Source organism: Macrobrachium rosenbergii, chromosome 18 (assembly GCF_040412425.1).
Source record: "Macrobrachium rosenbergii isolate ZJJX-2024 chromosome 18, ASM4041242v1, whole genome shotgun sequence".
In the NCBI taxonomy this organism is placed as follows: Eukaryota; Metazoa; Arthropoda; class Malacostraca; order Decapoda; family Palaemonidae; genus Macrobrachium; species Macrobrachium rosenbergii.
The window spans coordinates 24774234-24792007 of NC_089758.1; the positions used below are offsets into that span (position 1 = coordinate 24774234).

At 36.5% G+C, this 17774-nt stretch overlaps 2 protein-coding genes and 2 long non-coding RNA genes across 4 annotated transcripts in view; 2 read left to right on the plus strand and 2 right to left on the minus strand.

The window, feature by feature from the left end:
• Positions 1 to 8792, minus strand: part of LOC136848213 (CLIP domain-containing serine protease B4-like) — a 16813-nt gene extending 8021 nt beyond the window's left edge. Inside the window, exons 1-5 of the mRNA XM_067120547.1 lie at positions 8612 to 8792; positions 7126 to 7206; positions 6747 to 6873; positions 1093 to 1186; positions 158 to 266 (exon numbers count right to left, since the gene is read on the minus strand). Coding sequence (XP_066976648.1) covers positions 158 to 266; positions 1093 to 1186; positions 6747 to 6873; positions 7126 to 7206; positions 8612 to 8627 — 427 coding nt within the window. The 5' untranslated portion in view covers positions 8628 to 8792. The remainder of the gene's footprint in view (positions 1 to 157; positions 267 to 1092; positions 1187 to 6746; positions 6874 to 7125; positions 7207 to 8611) is intronic.
• LOC136848214 (uncharacterized) lies at positions 2163 to 3709 on the plus strand. The gene is made up of 3 exons (XR_010855974.1): positions 2163 to 2303; positions 2609 to 2699; positions 3348 to 3709. It is a non-coding gene; the product is annotated as an uncharacterized lncRNA (long non-coding RNA).
• A 2494-nt stretch (positions 8793 to 11286) lies between the features above and the next one.
• On the minus strand, positions 11287 to 14184 carry LOC136848216 (metallothionein-1-like). Its single transcript, XM_067120550.1, has 3 exons — positions 14036 to 14184; positions 12611 to 12691; positions 11287 to 11749 (listed from the first exon to the last, which is right to left on the minus strand). Exons 1-3 carry the CDS (start codon positions 14055 to 14057, stop codon positions 11673 to 11675), a joined length of 180 nt encoding a protein of 59 aa, XP_066976651.1. The 5' UTR covers positions 14058 to 14184; the 3' UTR covers positions 11287 to 11672.
• The window catches only part of LOC136848217 (uncharacterized), a 41972-nt gene continuing 35846 nt past the window's right edge, over positions 11649 to 17774 (plus strand). The window contains exon 1 of the long non-coding RNA XR_010855975.1: positions 11649 to 11775. This is a non-coding gene — a long non-coding RNA (uncharacterized lncRNA). The remainder of the gene's footprint in view (positions 11776 to 17774) is intronic.

Genomic DNA, 17774 nt, shown 5'->3' on the forward strand with positions numbered 1-17774 from the left:
CAAGTGACTGCAAAGAAAATTTAAATGAATCTGAAACACTTCTGCTCTTTGTACAGTGCGTTATTGGCAAAAAATAAGGAGATCAAGTTTTTTTCTCAGTCTTCAGTCCAAGCAGAATCTACCTTTGCTCTAAAGATGAACACAACGGAACACTGACCTCGTCCCCTCAGGAGGGCAATCCACGGCCAGGCGAAGAGGCTTGCGTCGTCACCGTTGACGATGCGATCGCTAAGGGCCCTGAAGCCGCAGTCTTCAGGGAGTAGAAACTGAAGTAGGAAGAGGGTAAGAGGGAAATCTTAGCCTTTGGTTTCTGGAAGTTGCCATTTGGGTTGTCTCAACATTTTTTGCGTGAACTTTGAACGGGAGAGTTCTCTCAAACCTCACAAATTTTCTGTCCGATTAAATCACCGGATAATTCTGTAAATGATGCACCGTCACACACAAATTGAGAACCACAAATAAGCACACACACACACACACACACACACACACACACACACACACACACACACACACACACACACACACACACACACCCTTTATGGAAGTGAAGGGTATATGTTGAGTGAGAATGAAAGAAAAAAGGTTGAAGGTGCTGAGATGAGCTGTTTGCATAGCATATGTGACATAAGAATAGAAAGGTTTGAGACGGCTGGAATAAAAATGTTAGCATCAGTGAAAATAGTATGATCAGATTGCCTTCACTTGTTTGGTCATGTGGAAGACAAAAGGACATTTCGAAAGTTTTGAGGAGACAGGAGGAAAGGAAGACCCAGAAACCACAGGACAGATGGTGTGAAAGATGTATTAGAAAGAAAGGGCCTTGATTCCAAGGAAGCGCAAGAGAGCCTGCAAGGCGGAGGTGAATAACGCAGCTTATCAAGGGGTTCGATAGACTGCTAATGAGCCTTCTGTGCTGGTATATGTGGTGTGCCTAATGTTGTGGAAGTTTTCTGCACAAGGGTTTAATTCACAATTCATCAGTTCAAGTAGGAACGTGTTTGGGAGAATGGCTTAATGGTGTATCTCTCTCTCTCTCTCTCTCTCTCTCTCTCTCTCTCTCTCTCTCTCTCTCTCTCCCATGCAGCTTACCTGGGCTGAATCAGTTAAGGATGTTCTGGAGTCAGGTGTCTTAGACAATTCCGAAGCTGGACAACAAAGAAGTAACCTATCCGGGCAAAATGACCTAAAAAAAAAAAAAAAATTCTTTTGTTAATGAACCCGAGGACGACCCAAGGGAGATGTTGTTGACATTCAGTTATATTAACTCTCTCAGTGTATAGATATGATGAATAAGGATAGTCATGGTGAATAAGGATAGGTGTAGTGAATAAGGCTAGGTATGATGAATAAGGGTAGGTATGGAGAATAAGGAGTGCTTTTAAGTGAAACAAAACTGTAAACGGAGAGACTTACGAAAAGGATTCACCTTTGACCTTATAAAGACATTAGAATGCAAAAAGTCTGAATTATCTATCATGAGAGCAAAACCAAAAATAGATTCCTTTTGGAATAATACACACACATATATGTATATATGAATTAAATAATTATATATATATATATATATATATATATATATATATATATATATATATATATATATATATATATATGCAAAATGAGAGTTAAATACCCATGATAATAAGGAAACTCTACTTTCTCTTACGAAAAAATCCCATAACACCTTTCACAAAATATGGCATTAGTTAGGTTGCTTTCTCAAATACAGTTTTACTTCATTTTCTCCTATAATAAAATACAGAACGCGTACATTTTTCTATCGTGCTGAGTTTCATCCAAATGCGGGTCTATAGAAGCAATTATATACTTTTTTATGTATTCGTTACTTCGATACGAAGACTCAGTTGCTTTTTTATTATTCATACCGTCATTACATTTATTGAAATGCGTATGCTGCTTTTACAAATCCTTCTTCGCATTCCGCTATACGTGAAGTATATGAACATTTATGGAAAGAACTTAAATAATGAACAATAAATACACTTTATCACCGCTCCGTGTTAAACTCCTCACTTCTGGAGCACGGGAATCGTACTTGGCGCATGACTGCCATCTATCGGTCGCTTGGCAAATTGCCCAAGGGTCCGGCAGTGAGGAGCTCTCCCAATTCTTACCGTCCTTGACTTGTCAGGCATGATCTTTTGTTGGACTGAAAAGGTGGGAGGAAGTTAGTCGCGGGGGGTTAAGTGGATAGTTACCGTGGTGAAAGGCTTCGACGTATAATGGATCTTAGTGGTGGAGTGCTTAGCTCATTCGTTGCTGATAGAGCGTCCTGTATCGTAAGAATTTTATAGTTTGTGTATTTCCTTTTTGTAGAGGAGTGTTGGTTGAATTAGATATGGTTCGATTTTGTTTATAATTGCTCAGTTTGACTATATTAACGATTTTGACTTCAATATTCGGTGTCTTGTTATAGTTTATCCCGATGTCATTTTAGAATTAAGTTGTTTGATTTGGCTACATTGAAGAGTTTTACTAAATATTGGGTAATTCTTAGTTTTTCCCGACATTTTATTTATAAAAGTACCTGCTATTACGTCTAGTTAATTAATGCATTAATTGCTGCTTTTAATTTTTTTTCCAGATACCCGAACACTGGGCATACCGGAAGTAAAGTACATCAGCTTACTCTAAGGACACCGTTGGTAATTGTATTTTTCCTTCAAAATCTCAAGGTGAGGAACTTTCCTCTTTTAGTGAACTCAAACCTAGGTTTATGCAAGCTTAATCCTCCCCCTTCAGGGGCGGAGCCCCTTTAGGGGGAGGATCTTCTCACGACGTACGGTAGACTTCGGTCTACCGTACGTTAGGAGGGGGGCTTGCTTAAACTCGTAAACAAAACTCGGTAAGTGAAAATTGGTGGTTTTTCTTTATGGGGGACGGGGGCGAGTGTAACATCAATCCTGACCTCTTAAAACTTTGTAAATATTCTAAAACCAGTAATTTAAGTGTTACTAAAATTTTGGTGTTATGCTTATTGCTTTTAGAGTAAAACTGTTTACCCAAAAACTTTGCTATAACTGTTTCGAAGATTTTGCTTTTCATTTTAATGGTTTCGAATGTCGTGAGCTATTAAAGAATCTCTTAAATTCGGGTTTATTTCAGTGTATTTTCATAACCTTTTCACTTTCATTTTCGCACTGCTTAATTCTACTGCAGTAGTTTACTACAATTGAAATTTCGAGTCAAGACTTGGAGGTTTCAACAGTTTACTTTTAGAATACACTGCTGCCCACTTCCTTGAATTTAAAGGTAATCGGGATTGAAAGTTACACGACCGGTTTTGTAAAGTCTGTGGCTAATAATTTCCCATTTCTTTGCAGGTTCTTCCCGTTCTTGTTCAGCAACAGCCGCTGCTCAACTAAAGTTGAGTTTTATCACTGGGTGGAAAGGTGTTGGCAGTAGCAGATTCATTGCGTTCGAGTTAACTGAAGGATTCTAGCGCTGACCTAGTTTTTTCTCCAAAAATAGGATTGGCTTCGAATCAACTATTTACTTTGAAATGGGTGAAGAGCTATATAGAATTTTGATGTAGACTAAAAAGAACGATTAAATATCGGGAAGATGTATATTGGAGGGTGTCATTATAATTTTCGTAAGAGTGTTTGAAAACCAGCTTTTTGTTACTTCCTTTTTTCCAGCTTGTTCTAGATGCTTCAGATTTTAAATAAAACCCACCTGTATATTCTAGTCCTATAATTTTACTAATTCTTTGTGCACATGTTCCTATACAATTACAACTCTCATAAGAGTGTTTTTGAGGTAAAGGTGATTGGAGAGCACTGGTATTGTTAGTAAAGGTTCAAACAAGTTAACGTTGCTAGAGACAGATAACCGCAATTTTGACAGTAACTGTAATATAGCAGATAACAGCAATTTTGACAGTAACTGTAATATAGCACGACAGTTTTGTCTTTTAATGCTTTGAGAGTTAAGAACGGAAGCTACGTTCTAGACTAAAATAATTTCATATTCAGTTGACAACACAATCAGACTAATTTTTGTTTTCTCTTAAGTAATAAGTAATGGGTAACTTATAAAGCTGAAAAAAAATGCTTCGATCATGGTCGTCTTGCTCATTGTTAATACAGTAATTAAAACTTTTAAAGGCTGTCCGCTAATTACTTTTTAAAGTTTAAAAAGTACTGGGACGTGTAACTGACACCAGCCTTCAAGTTTGTGACCCGAAGACGTATGAGTAGCCTGGCGTAATATTAAAAATCAACTAATGGTATTTGTTTAAGTCTCATTTTTAAATTACCCTCCATACGTTTGTTTTACAGTAATTTATAAGTAGTAATTTGCTACGCGCAATAGATACCCCAAAATTTAATTAGGGAGTTGGCACAATTATAATACCCCGAGTTACGATCTCCCAGAGGCTCTTCGCTGTGACCAATACTTTCGTAGTAGTTATCCACTTTTCCATTCGAACCCCACAAACATGGTAACATTTTGTATATGGTCTCTTCAGTAGTCTTACTTTCCACTCTTCCTAGCAATTGTTTCATTGTGGAACGGCGTGGTTTTCCTCTTAACCTTTAAAACCGTTTTACTCCATTTTCCTCTCAGGGCTGAATGACCTCACAGATGCTAGTGCATGGCCTCTGGCCTCAATTTTATATTCCAGTTTGAAGTCCGTATGTCGTGTGTACAATGGGGTACTTAAGACGGAGGTGTTATTTTTTTGTATATTTACTGCTCGCTGTAATATGCTGAGTCAGCTGGGAGTGCTCTAATTCTTGGCTTTGTACCCAAAATTTCCAGTATTCGGTTTAATTCGGTTCAAATGGAAGTGACAGAAACAAAACGAATTTGGTAGAGAGAGTAGAACAAGATCGAAAACACTTATTTCAATTAGAATTATATATACATAAAATATGGAGTAAAGAACTAGGAACAGCTCTTAATAAAGTTAATTTATTCCTTGGCGTACGAGATAGTCGCTTCCTGCCTCATCTAGAGTTTTCAGAATAAGCCTTGCTGTTCAGCATATCTTTTTCCTTCCTTTCACTTCGTATGTCAGTTAGAATTTTGAAAGTCCCTTGCAGTGCGAAGTCCACAGAATTCCCACTTCTGTTCTCTGAAGAAAATACCATTGAATTGAATAAAGAATTTAAGCCAAAACACACACACCGGGATCAGTGAGGTTATTCAGCGCTGAAACGGAAATTGAGAGGAGGTTTGAAAGGTGTAACAGAAGGAAAACCTCAGCTGCACTATGACTCAGTTGTTAGGAGAGGGTGGAAAGTAAAGCCCTGTCCACACTACCGGTCACTGCCCGATGGGCAAACACTGTTCCCATAACCCGTTCCACTAAACTTACCAACCGAGTATGTAGACAGAACGATGCGATTGTCTGGTAACACTGCTTCCTAAGCGAGAGAAAATATAAACAGCTGGAAGTGCCCGTTGGGCATGCCCTTGCTAGTGTGGACAGGCCATAAGATGGAAGAATGAGAATATGAAAAGAGGTACAGTAAAAGGAATGAAAGGGGTTACAGCTAGGGACCGAAGGCATGCTGCAAAGAACCTTAAGTACTGCCTACAGTGCTCCGCATGAGGCGCACTAACGGCACTGCCCCCTTACGGGGAAGAAGACAATACAATGGAGTTTGTTTTACTTATGATGCTGCAGAGAAAGCATAAATTTATTAAATTGCTTGCTTGATTGTGGTTGATTGTGAGTTCATATCAGGACTAAATTTCTGAAAATACCCTTCAAGTGAAAATATATTTCTCTATCTTTCCTCAGTTACTGAGGATATATCCTCCCTCCATCCTTTTCGTTTTCAAACATGTTTTTATCTTATCTTTCACTTTTGTCCCCGTAGGAGAGGTAGCGCCGTCAGTGCACCTCACGCGGTACACTGCAGGCATTACTTAAGGCATTTTGCATCGTTCCCTCGGCCTCAAGCTGCAAAAAAAAAAAAAAGTATAGCTTAGTTTTACCAGACCACTGAGCTGATTAACAGCTCTCCTAGGGCTGGCCCGAAGGATTAGACTTATTTTACGCGGCTAAGAACCAATTGGTTACTTAGCAACGGGACCTACAGCTTACTGTGGAATCCGAACCACATTATAGCGAGAAATGAATTTCTATCACCAGAAATAAATTCCTCTAACTCTTTTATTAGCCGGCCGGAGACTCGAACTCGGGCCTAGCGAGTGCTAGTCCACAACTCTACCGACTCTCCCAAGGAAGAACGCCTCAAGCTGCAAACCAATTTCATTCCTTTCGCTGTATATCCGTTCATAGCCTCTTTCTTCCATCTTGCTATCCACCCTCTCCTAACACTTGTTTCATAGTGCAACTGCGAGGCTTTCCTCCTGTTAGGCTGCGTCCACATGATCGAGCTCTTTTCGACGAACTTTGTCCGATGTGGCGTCAGAAGCGGAGAAACGGCGGCAAAGTCGGAAGTTTGGCCGCTTCTGACGTCACACTGGACATAGCTCGATCGTGTGGACGCAGCCTAACACCTTTCAAGCCTCCGTTACTGTCAATTTACCTTTCAGCGCTGAATGACCTCTTAGGGCCTAGCCCTAGCGCTTGGCCTCTGGCCTATTTCTTATATTCCAGTTTCTATTCACCTTCGTGGATAGATTAACTGCTCTCTAACACACCCTAAATACCGAGTAAGAGGTAGTTTCGACGTTCCCTGAGAATCATTTTAGAAATCATTGTGCGGATGGTAAACATGGAAAATAAACAGTACATTTACCTTTCAAATTCTTGTGAGGTGTTACTGGAGGCAGTGCCATTAATAATTTCCATGTACACGGAGTGGAGTAAAGGACATTCGTGGAGAGGAACGCAACTGCCTTCCTCACCGTTCGCAGCGCTGCAGTCTGAAATTCATTGACAGTTTTAACACTTGGATTGCCAGAGCTCCTGAGTATCAGTTCTTTTTAAAAATATTTCATACCTAAATTGCTGCAGAGTTGGAGAAAGCGTATCACGAGAAGTAAAAACACGGATTCATTGCAGATGCATTCATAACTTTTGGAGAAGACGTATAAATATCATATATCGGCAACATAAACCATAAGCATTCGCTTATCAGGGGAGGCAACTTTAGACTAATTAAACAACCAACTTACTTCTGCTTTCATCTTCAGCTTTTCCGCCAATCACAAGAGCAAAAATCAGAAGAAATTTTGCGAAGATTCCAACAATTCCACCTGAAACAAAGTAATGATTTCTTTAAAACCATTTAATGAATAGATTTCAGATATGAATGTGCTTGGTCAATACAGGTACGAATAAAAGGACAGGTTTTCCCAAAGAATATCACTCCCCGGCGGAGGGCAGTGCCGCCAGTGGACCTCATGCGGGGCACTGTAGGCATTACTTAAGGTTCTTTGCAGCGTGCCTTCGGCCCCTAGCTTCAACACCTTTCGTTCCTTTTACTGTACCTCCTTTCATATTCTCTTTCTTCCATCTGACTTTCCACCCTCTCCTAACAATTGATTCATAGCGCAATGCGAAGTTTCCCTCCTGTTACACCTTTCAAACCTCTTAACTCTCAATTTTCCTTTCAGCGCTGAATGACCTCATAGGTCCCAGTGCTTGGCCTTCCGCCTAAATTCTATATTCAATTCAATTCAAAGAATATCAGATAGCAGAAGCAATTTCTTTCGCATTGCAGATGCGATTTCTTAGATTAGCGACGAGGCGACATCTTACTAACAAACAGTAAATGCAAAATAGTGAGTTTTATTTAATCACATTAAAGTCCCTCGTAGAAAGAGTTCAATTATTTGACCGTCATTTTAAATATTTTGGTCCAAACTCGTCTTACTGAACCTCTGTTCATATTCTCTTTCTTCCATCTTACTTCCCACTCTCTCCTAACAGTTGTTTCATAGTGGAACTGCGAGGTTTTCCTCCTGTTAAACCTTGGAAACCTTATTTTATTTTTCAACACTGAACGACCTCATAGGTCTATACTTTAAATTCCAATCTCGTCATTATGTTGTGATATTTCAAGGAAAAAAGAAACCGGAATTTCCGGTTTGGATATTCTAAGTACATGCTGTTTTGAATTCTAACAATGGAGGATAAAATTTTCTTTTGTCACCCCCACAAAAAAGTGGGGTGGTAGAGTGGCGGTAGGCCTACTTTCCTGATAGAAATGACATGAGAATTCCGTCTATTCTTTGCCATAAGGTCGAGAACTCATATCATTATTATATATTGGAGGTAAATGCACACTAAACTATGCCAAATTCATTCACTGTATTTACGACATTCAGGGGAGCAAAATAAAACAAACAAACAAATCAGCAAATCTTGGCTTGGAGCCAGTATATAAATGGGGCAGTGACAAAAACTTAAGGACGATGAAGGCGCGAATTATCTTATACGTAAAAACAAGACTTTTAAAAGAGAAGATTATAGGACCAAAACATATATTCCCACTTAGGTGAAACAAACATCACGCAACCAGATTCCACCGGATGGATTTAGAACGTCCAAGATGTTCAGTTTACACTCGTGTTTTTGTATTAAACTTCACGTTTAGAAAATGGAACGCACTTCTTGTTTGTCATATTCACTGTAAATTTCTATGCGTTTGAGACTTACCGCTTTGTTTCGCCATGACGACGAATCTCTGCCTTTAAAGGGATGTGGAAAAGAAGGAACGCTCACACCCTTCGTATTACTTCTTGTTACTGACGCCTCGATGTACCTCCCACATATAAATGAATCTTAGACCGAAGCTTTGTGCCTTTCTTGGGCCTTGGAGCTGACTAGGTCGTCAGACGGAGAGACGGGTTCTGCAAAAACCAGGTCCCACTGGGAAAGGCGAACGTCCAATAAGATAGAAGCTTGCTTTATTTATGTCACTTATCTCTGCCTCTTCTTCCGTCGTTCTTTTGTACATCTTCTCTCAGCAGAATTATCGTTTATTTAGTGATAACGTAATACATAAATTAATGCTAATAAAGCAACAGTTTAAAAACTGGCTGCTTTCAGAATGCACTACAAGGCAACTCTGCCAAGTGGCGCTTCCGCTGGGTTCGTGATGACTTCAGTGTGTGGACTTGTGTTAGAGTTTGTCAGCTCTTTAATATTTACATCGTTCATAATCGTACTATTGATTATGCTCGTCTTAGTTCCCGTTCGGTTGAACGAAAGTAACATAGGCTAGTGAAATCAAACCTTTGCGATGTGATGGTTTTTATCCAGATGTGAGTATTTAGGGAGATAAAAATCCAGGGTCTCTGCGAGACAAGTTTTAACTCTACGGAAATTTCTCTCTCTCTCTCTCTCTCTCTCTCTCTCTCTCTCTCTCTCTCTGAGTAGTAGGATGATGTCCGCGGAGCACAGGGAGAAATGAGTTTGTGTGATTGGGATTTGTGAGAGCTTAGCGTTGTTAATATTACTTTTATTTTTATGTATAGGACGCATTTGCATACATACACATTGAGCCAAAAAGACACCACTTTCATAGCAAGGTTCCAAAGAGTAGCAAGGAAGTGTCAAAGGTCTGATATAGACGTGTATTTAGAGGAATTGAAGAGCGAATTGACTCGCATGCACACGCGCATACACTTACATACATATGTATGAATGTATGTATTTATTAGTATATATATGTATGTATGTGTGCTTGTGCTAATTACACTGCTCTTCACCTTACCTTTCAGTGTTGCTGACTGTCCTAATTTCTCACTGAAGACATCCCATACGCCTTCTCACTTATAAGGCAAAGTCATGCCCTTATAATTCTTGCAACCACTTCCACTTCTTCATTGCACAGGAAGACACCAGGATTCCTTTTACTCATCACTTTGCAATCATTGTACGTCCTAACGTTGCACAATCTGAAGTCAACTGCTCACTTGCACCACCAGAGCCCCTGTCCGCTCTTCAGAATTTTAAACTCCTTTACGGCTTTCTGATGTTCATACAACACACACACACGCACACACACACATACATATATATATATATATATATATATATATATATATATATATATATATATATGTATATATATATATATATATATATATATATATATATATATATATATATATATATATATATATATATATATATATATATATATTATATGTATATATATATATGTACACACGTCTGTATGGGTGTAAACATAAAAATAATTGCTAGAATAGTTGGTAGCCTAAATAGTAAGTCTGAATACTACCATCATTCATAAGTTCTAATCCCACAACTGAAGCAAAGGACACCTTCATTTATTTCTCACCCGGATTCAAAGATTGCGGCAATAAGGGTATCTGTTAGTTATATATATAATTATATATATATATATGTATATATACATGATTATATATATAATTATATATGTACAGTATATATAATTACATATATAATACATGTATATAATATATATATATATATATATATATATATATATATATATATATATATATATATATATATGTATATATTATATATATAAAACGTCGAAACAAATGGAGAGCGCAAAATGGGTAAATTAAAGCCTTTTTAAATTTAGAAGGGGTATCAGAACCTTTAACATTGCCAAAAAAAAAATAGGTTTAAATTCAATGAAAAAAAAAGACCACTCTTTCTTTGCAACGGCACCTCGAAAAAGTTCTGATACTGCCGAGCGAGCAATAGACGACAGTGGTATATAGGCTCACCGAGAGGTTAATTTCTTTTACTGATATATATTTAGTGAAATATTTTAATTTCGCGATTTTTGAGAGAGTTTTCAGACGTCATATATTTTAGAGTCTCATCAAGACTGCTAAAACTCCTCAAATTTGTCTACTCTAATGAACTCCATTAATGTTTTGATCATTTCATAATTTCCTGTATGAACTGGCTAAACCAGTTTCTCGGATATTATTGTCAATGATATCTCCCCTCCATCTCTGGCTCAGTCTGTCTGCCTCAGAATGGCAACAGAGAATTCATTATCTATGGTGCATCACTATAATGTGACCGGAAGTAAGTAGAAAGCCACAGTAATGTATATGAGCGATTGTGTTTTTCCAAAATGCAAAAAAAAGATGAGTTAAAAAAAAGATAACCAATTCTCTGCTGCCATTCTGAGACAGACATACAGACACAGACAAAGGGAGAGATGGAGGGGGGATATCATTGGCAATAACATCTGAGAAACTGGTTTAGCCAATTCATACAGAAAATGCTTTTTACTTATTAGAGAATTGATTGTTTCGAATTTCGAAACAGATCTGGTTCATTTCATTGTCAGGAGACAAAAAAAAAAACGACTCAAGTAATTATTCATCTATATATTTATGTAAATGACATCAGAACATCTTATACAACAATTCAAATAAAAACTCAGATTTTCTCAGCACCAAAAGCATTCATTCATGCATACGTAGACGAAAAAAAAAAAAGAATGAAATGTTAATTGCAAATGACAATATTGCATAGATGATTAAAAAAAAACAAAAAACAGGGTTCATGATGGAAATAATTCTTGTGATGTCACCATGTTCCGTTTTTCAGTCTTCATTTACCCTAACAAAGATATCCAAAGAGATTTCTCAAACAACGCTTAGATTAACAGTGAATTCGAATTCCAGGTTTCGTCAATTTCGGACTTTCATGAATGGACTTTCTCACGATCATCGGACTTGTTCACGGACGACGGACTTCATGGACAGCACTTGCAAGGTTTGGAGCAGTTCTTTGCGCAGTCTTCTTTGGAGGAGCACTGGCATTTGGAGGCGCCTGCGGAGGAGAAGGTCGACGTGAAGGTAATTGAAAAAAAAATGTAATTAAAAAAAAAAAAAAAAAAAAAGATAATTCAAAACAGGTAATTTAAAAAGTAATTATAAAAGGTAATTTTAAAAAGTAATTATAAAAGGTAATTTTAAAAAGTTAATTAAAAAAAAGAGTAATTTAAAATTTGATATAAAAAAGGTACTTTTAAAGAAGTAATAAAAACAGTAATTAAAAAAAGGCAATTTGAAAAATACAAAACTAAAGACGAGTGCGGAATTTTACATTTCTGAAAGAGGACGTAAATCTGCCTGAATATAATATACTTCCTTCCTTTTTTCACATTTTGTAATAAATTATTGATCTGATTCGTTATTAAGGAACGCCAAGAGATATTTTACGGCTAACCAAAGTAGCCAAAAGCCACTAAACTAATGGATTTTATATTACCGAAAACTATTGCCAAATTTAATAAATAACTTGATTTCAGGTTATTAAAGCCTATAAAGTGAAGTTACGAGCAACCTGACTTTAAATGCATGAAAATGTGCAAGAAAATCAAAGAATAGCGGTCCATTATTAAGATTTGATTTAGTGAATAAGAACCCCAGTAGTTTATTTTTATGGTCGAGGAACACTAGATATCAGTCAAGACAAAAGACAGAGAGAGAGAGAGAGAGAGAGAGAGAGAGATTATGGGGACACTAGATAGCAGTCAAGACAGAAGAATCAATCAGGCACAGATTTACAAAGAGAGAGAGAGAGAGAGAGAGAGAGAGAGAGAGAGAGAGAGAGAGAGAGAGAGAGAGAGAGAGAGAGAGATCACATAAATAACGTCTTTTGCATTTATACAAATGAGGGGATGCTTACATTTCTCACAGGGATCGCATTTGCAAGACGTGCACTGGCATCCTGTCTTGCAGCCTCCGGAGGCGCAGTCGCATTTGCCATCTGCAATGAATAATAATAATAATAATAATAATAATAATAATAATAATAATAATAATAGTAATAGGGGAGGAGACCTTCTCTGAGGGCAGTAGCGTTGAAAACAACAGCTGTAATGAATAATAATAATAATAATAATAATAATAATAATAATAATAATAATATGGGAAGACACCCACTCTGAGGGCAGTAGCGTTAAAATAACAGCTGTTTCTACGGCATTTAATGTGTGTAGTCTTCTCTATTCGTCTTATAATCTTTAAGGCTAATAGACAAGACTATTTTTAATAATAATAATAATAATAATAATAATAATAATAATAATAATAATAATAATAATAATAATAATAATAATAATAATAATAATTCCAGTAGTGTGGTCGCGTAAGGCCGACTTGGTGTATTTTGTCATTAGCTTGTCAAAAAGGTCAAATTTATTATGGATTTAGATCTGTTTAATTCGGAGAAGGGTTTAAGTGATGTGGGTGATTGACAGGACCCTGATATAACAGAGAAGGCATTTTAATTGTTATTGTTGTGGGGTACCCCTGAAAATAATAACTTTAGGGATAGCTGTCGTAAATCTTAGAATTTGAAAAGGCAAATGGTTTTTTGTTAAGTGATTGGCTTTTGAGAGGTACAAAAATTTTTGTAGGTAAAAGAATCACTTTGCTAGCTAAAGATGAATTTGAAAAAGACCAAATGCTAGTTGCTGGATGAGACCCAATTTAAATGTCCTACGATTAAATTGGACAAAATTAATTGATTAGTTATTGAAATGATTAGTTATTGAAATGTAACAAGTTAAAAGAATACTTTGATGATTTAAGGGTAATTATGAACAATAAATATTTCATATATGAATGATTCAACGAACAAATCAAAATGTTCTTTGAACTTGAAGATTAATCTGAAAAAAGTACAATGGTTTGTTAGCATAAGGATATTGATCTAATAATTAAGATATTTGATTGGTGAGAGAATGTTTTTTTTTTGAAAGATGGAAGTCTGTGTTGATGGAAGAACAGTTTTGCTAAAAAAAAAAAAAAAAAATAAATTGGAATCTTGAATCAACGATGCTTTGGTACTAACTTCATTTGCATTCTCATTTTACGAAAGGAACAGAGTTTACAAATAACAGAACGGATGAGATTCATGAAGCATAAGACAAGTTCTTAAATAAGATCAATATAATCAACAGTTATAATAAAGACAGAATTCATGAAAAAAATAAATAAAATATGGAATATCTTCCGTAACGTATCTTTCAATATCAACCAGGAGTCATTTGATCAATATGATACATCTAAAAAACTGAGCGAGTTATCAAATATGAATACCACTCACCTTTACAGCATGGACCAGGCATGATGTTGTATGAAGTTTGGTAATTTATAGATCGGGAACGGTGCTTGGTCGACTATCGGCGAGTGACTGACTGATTTGGCGTTGGTATCGCAGGTTATATATACTGTAGCGCGCAGCAGACGCACCAGTCAGCGTATCGTGTGCACCAAGGATCTTGCGCACTTCACTTTACCTAAGGGACGTTTCCGGCTAAGCCAATCCGTTAACGGATAACTCACGTGGTCTTTTTGTTATAGAATCCATGTGGTTAAGGAAAACTTTATTACGTTTTATCGTTACGAGTTACAGGATTTTAATGTAAATGAAATATCATTGCAATTAAAATAGCATAAATGGGATATTTTGGTCTCACAAAGGGAAAATGTGGCACTCAGGAAGGAACTAGTTAAAAATTTTTATATAATATTGTTTTATTTCAAAGTTGAAGGAATAAATCCAGCACCGATGTAATGTTGTTTGTGGTACTAATGTAATTTGCCCAAAAATGGAAGACTGCAGTATCCGCAAAATTTTCGAAATTGAGGTATGCCACCTTTTGGGCTCGTGAAACACTAATGCTCAAGTTGCTTCAGTTTCAGAATGATTCTTTAATGCTTTCCACGAGTATTTATGGGGTCCCATTTGCAGTATCTGCAAAATCAGTAGTAAGGCAAGGGAGTATCTACCACTTTTCTCAGTTTTGTATTTTTGCAGATAATGCAGTCTTCCATTTCAGGGCAGTAATGTTGCCGTACGAGGAAGGAATTAGTTTAACATTAACGTAAGATATACGGAGTACATTCAATGCCGATGTAATGTTGTTCCTTTACAAAGAATCATTTTAATATTGATGTGATATCGTTACAAAGGAAAAAGTTTATGTCATAAATACGTGACGTCACTGACTTCCCCCCAAAAAAAGACATAAAGTACTATCCACGCCTTGTGTGTCATCATCAGTTGTTTTGCATAGCCATAATAATCTTCAGTTATCTATGATCCCTTGGTGATATCTTACTACGTAATCGACCCATAGAGAAAGGGTGTAGTGTCTTATGGGGAGGTATTTGTGGCTGCGTAAAATTCGATGTCGAAAACACCGGAAAAGTATTTGAAACAATGTAATTTTTCTGTGCTGCTGCAAACTACACACACACACACACATATATATATATATATATATATATATATATATATATATATATATATATATGTATATATATATAATCTATATATATGCATATATATCTGTTATATAATCTATATATATACATATCTATCTATCTATCTATCAATCTATCTATCTATATATATATATATATATATATATATATATATATATATATATATATATATATATTTATATATCTTTATACATAAAGATATATATATATATAATCTATATATACATATCTATCTATCTATCTATCTGTCTATCTATATATATATATATATATATATATATATATATATATATATATATATTTATATATTTATATGTATAAATATATGTATATATATATAAATATTGTATATATATATATATATATATATTTATATATATATATATATATATATATATATATATATATATATATATATATATATATATATATATATATATAATCTACTGGTCTCTTTTTTACTAGATACGTATTAGCTGTAATAGCTGCGATGCCCTCTTAACTAATCGAATTCTTCACACTTTTTGGATACGCTTGTCACTACAAAGCCTTAGATTCATATGTAGCCACGTTCAGATGCCGAACATCAGAATTACTTCGTACTCTTGCATTTGGATCTAAGGCTTTGTAGTGACAAGGGTATCCGAAGAGTGACAAGCGTATCCGAAAAGCGTATTCGAGAAGTTAAGAGGGCATTGTAGCTATCACAGTTACTGGGTATCAGGTAAAACTAACCAGTAGATTCTCTAAATACACTCACACACGCACACACACACACATATATTATATATATATATATATATATATATATATATATATATATATATATTTATATATATTATACACACGTATATATGTATATATATATTCAATATATATATATACATACATACATACATACATACATACGCCGTAGAGTAAAGGCAGTGAAGGAAATTTCATGTAGAATACTTAACACCGTTTTACTTGTCTTCACAACAAAATGTATTTAGCAGAATCTAACATGGCTCTAACTTGGCAAGACCTGAGCAGCAAGCTTACAGAATACCTGACATCGTTTTCATTATCTTTGCCGTGGAAAAAATATCCGGCTGCCCTTGACGGGCCATTGACTTGCTAAGTCCTAAGCAACAAGCACATTCTAAATGGGCCAGTTTCCTGACCCGTAAGTCACATCCCACGATAATCGGTAGGTTCCGCGTTCTGAGTGACTCATTGTCCCGTTTGTCAGATTGTCAGACAATGCCCATAAAAACTGACGACGAAGATAACGCCCGAACAATAGGCAGTGTGTCAGTTCTTGCTGACATTGCAGGAAAAAAAAAACCAAATTTTAAGAGTCATCAAATGAATCTCCAACGTCTAAGATAAACTTTCATTTGATAAGGGATGTGGCCAGTTGAATGATACCCAGGTGGCTGCGGTGCCTGGGGTAAGGACAATGCTGTGCACACACACACACACACACACACACACACACACACACACACACACAGAGAGAGAGAGAGAGAGAGAGAGAGAGAGAGAGAGAGAGAGTAGAGTCCACTTATACCTTGTGAAAAACCCATATGCAGTGGGGATGAATGTTGGAAATATTGGTACGCACTTGTGACAGCGTAGGTGACAATGAATGCATTATGTATCTGTATGTGTTGAATGATGTTGTTGCATGCATACACATAAACACACGCATGCACACATGCATGCGCGCACTCGTACACACACACACGCACACGCACGCAAAACCTCTGTTCCCCTTGTCATAAATCCAAAGTAAAGTACTGAAGTTTGTTCCTACCTGTTACTTGCCTCATTTTCATTCATACATACATACATACATAAATAAATATATATATATATATATATATATATATATATATATATATACACATACATACACACACATACACACTGGCTGACCAACCCGGTGCTGCCCGGGAAAACTCTGAATGACAACTGGTAAACTCTCTCTCTCTCTCTCTCTCTCTCTCTCTCTCTCTCTCTCTCTCTCTCTCTCTCTCCTGTTAAGAGAGTTGCTTCAGTTACATTGGCCCAACATTTTTGACATTTTATATTTCACCCCTTCTCACCCCCCCTTCCTATCAGGTCTGAATTTAGACTTAAGGGGCACTGGGAGTGTCACTATTCATCTCAGCGACCTCGAAAACTATGGATTACACACTAATATCTGTTGTTTTCGGTTATTTTTACATGCCACCCCCTTCCCACCCCCACCCCCTTTGATGCCAGTGATACTTTACCCCCAATAGTATTCTTTTCCAGATAGTAAGTCATATGTATAACGAAATGAGGTATGATAAGCCAGTAAAGTTTATTTAGTTACTAAGTCTACAGGCAGAACCAGCCTTGTTTCAGGGAAGCCCTTCCCACCCGTACTCCCTTTGGTGCCCTTTGGTGCTAGTGATGTCTTACCCCCACAATATTCTTTTCGAGATAGTAAGTCATATGCATACCAAGTTTGGTTGATATTGCTCAATGCGTTTCAGAGTAATCCTGGAACATACACGCACATGCATACATCCATTTTTACATAT

What these genes read in the sequence shown, in the direction of transcription:
- LOC136848216 (XM_067120550.1), bottom strand. Translation starts at nt 14,057, where the DNA reads ATGCCTGGTCCATGCTGTAAAG. An exon ending in GCCTGGTCCATGCTGTAAAG is followed by an intron (nt 12,692 to 14,035) that starts GTGAGTGGTATT and finishes TATTCATTGCAG; the next exon opens with ATGGCAAATGCGACTGCGCC. An exon ending in ATGCGATCCCTGTGAGAAAT is followed by an intron (nt 11,750 to 12,610) that starts GTAAGCATCCCC and finishes TCTCCTCCGCAG; the next exon opens with GCGCCTCCAAATGCCAGTGC.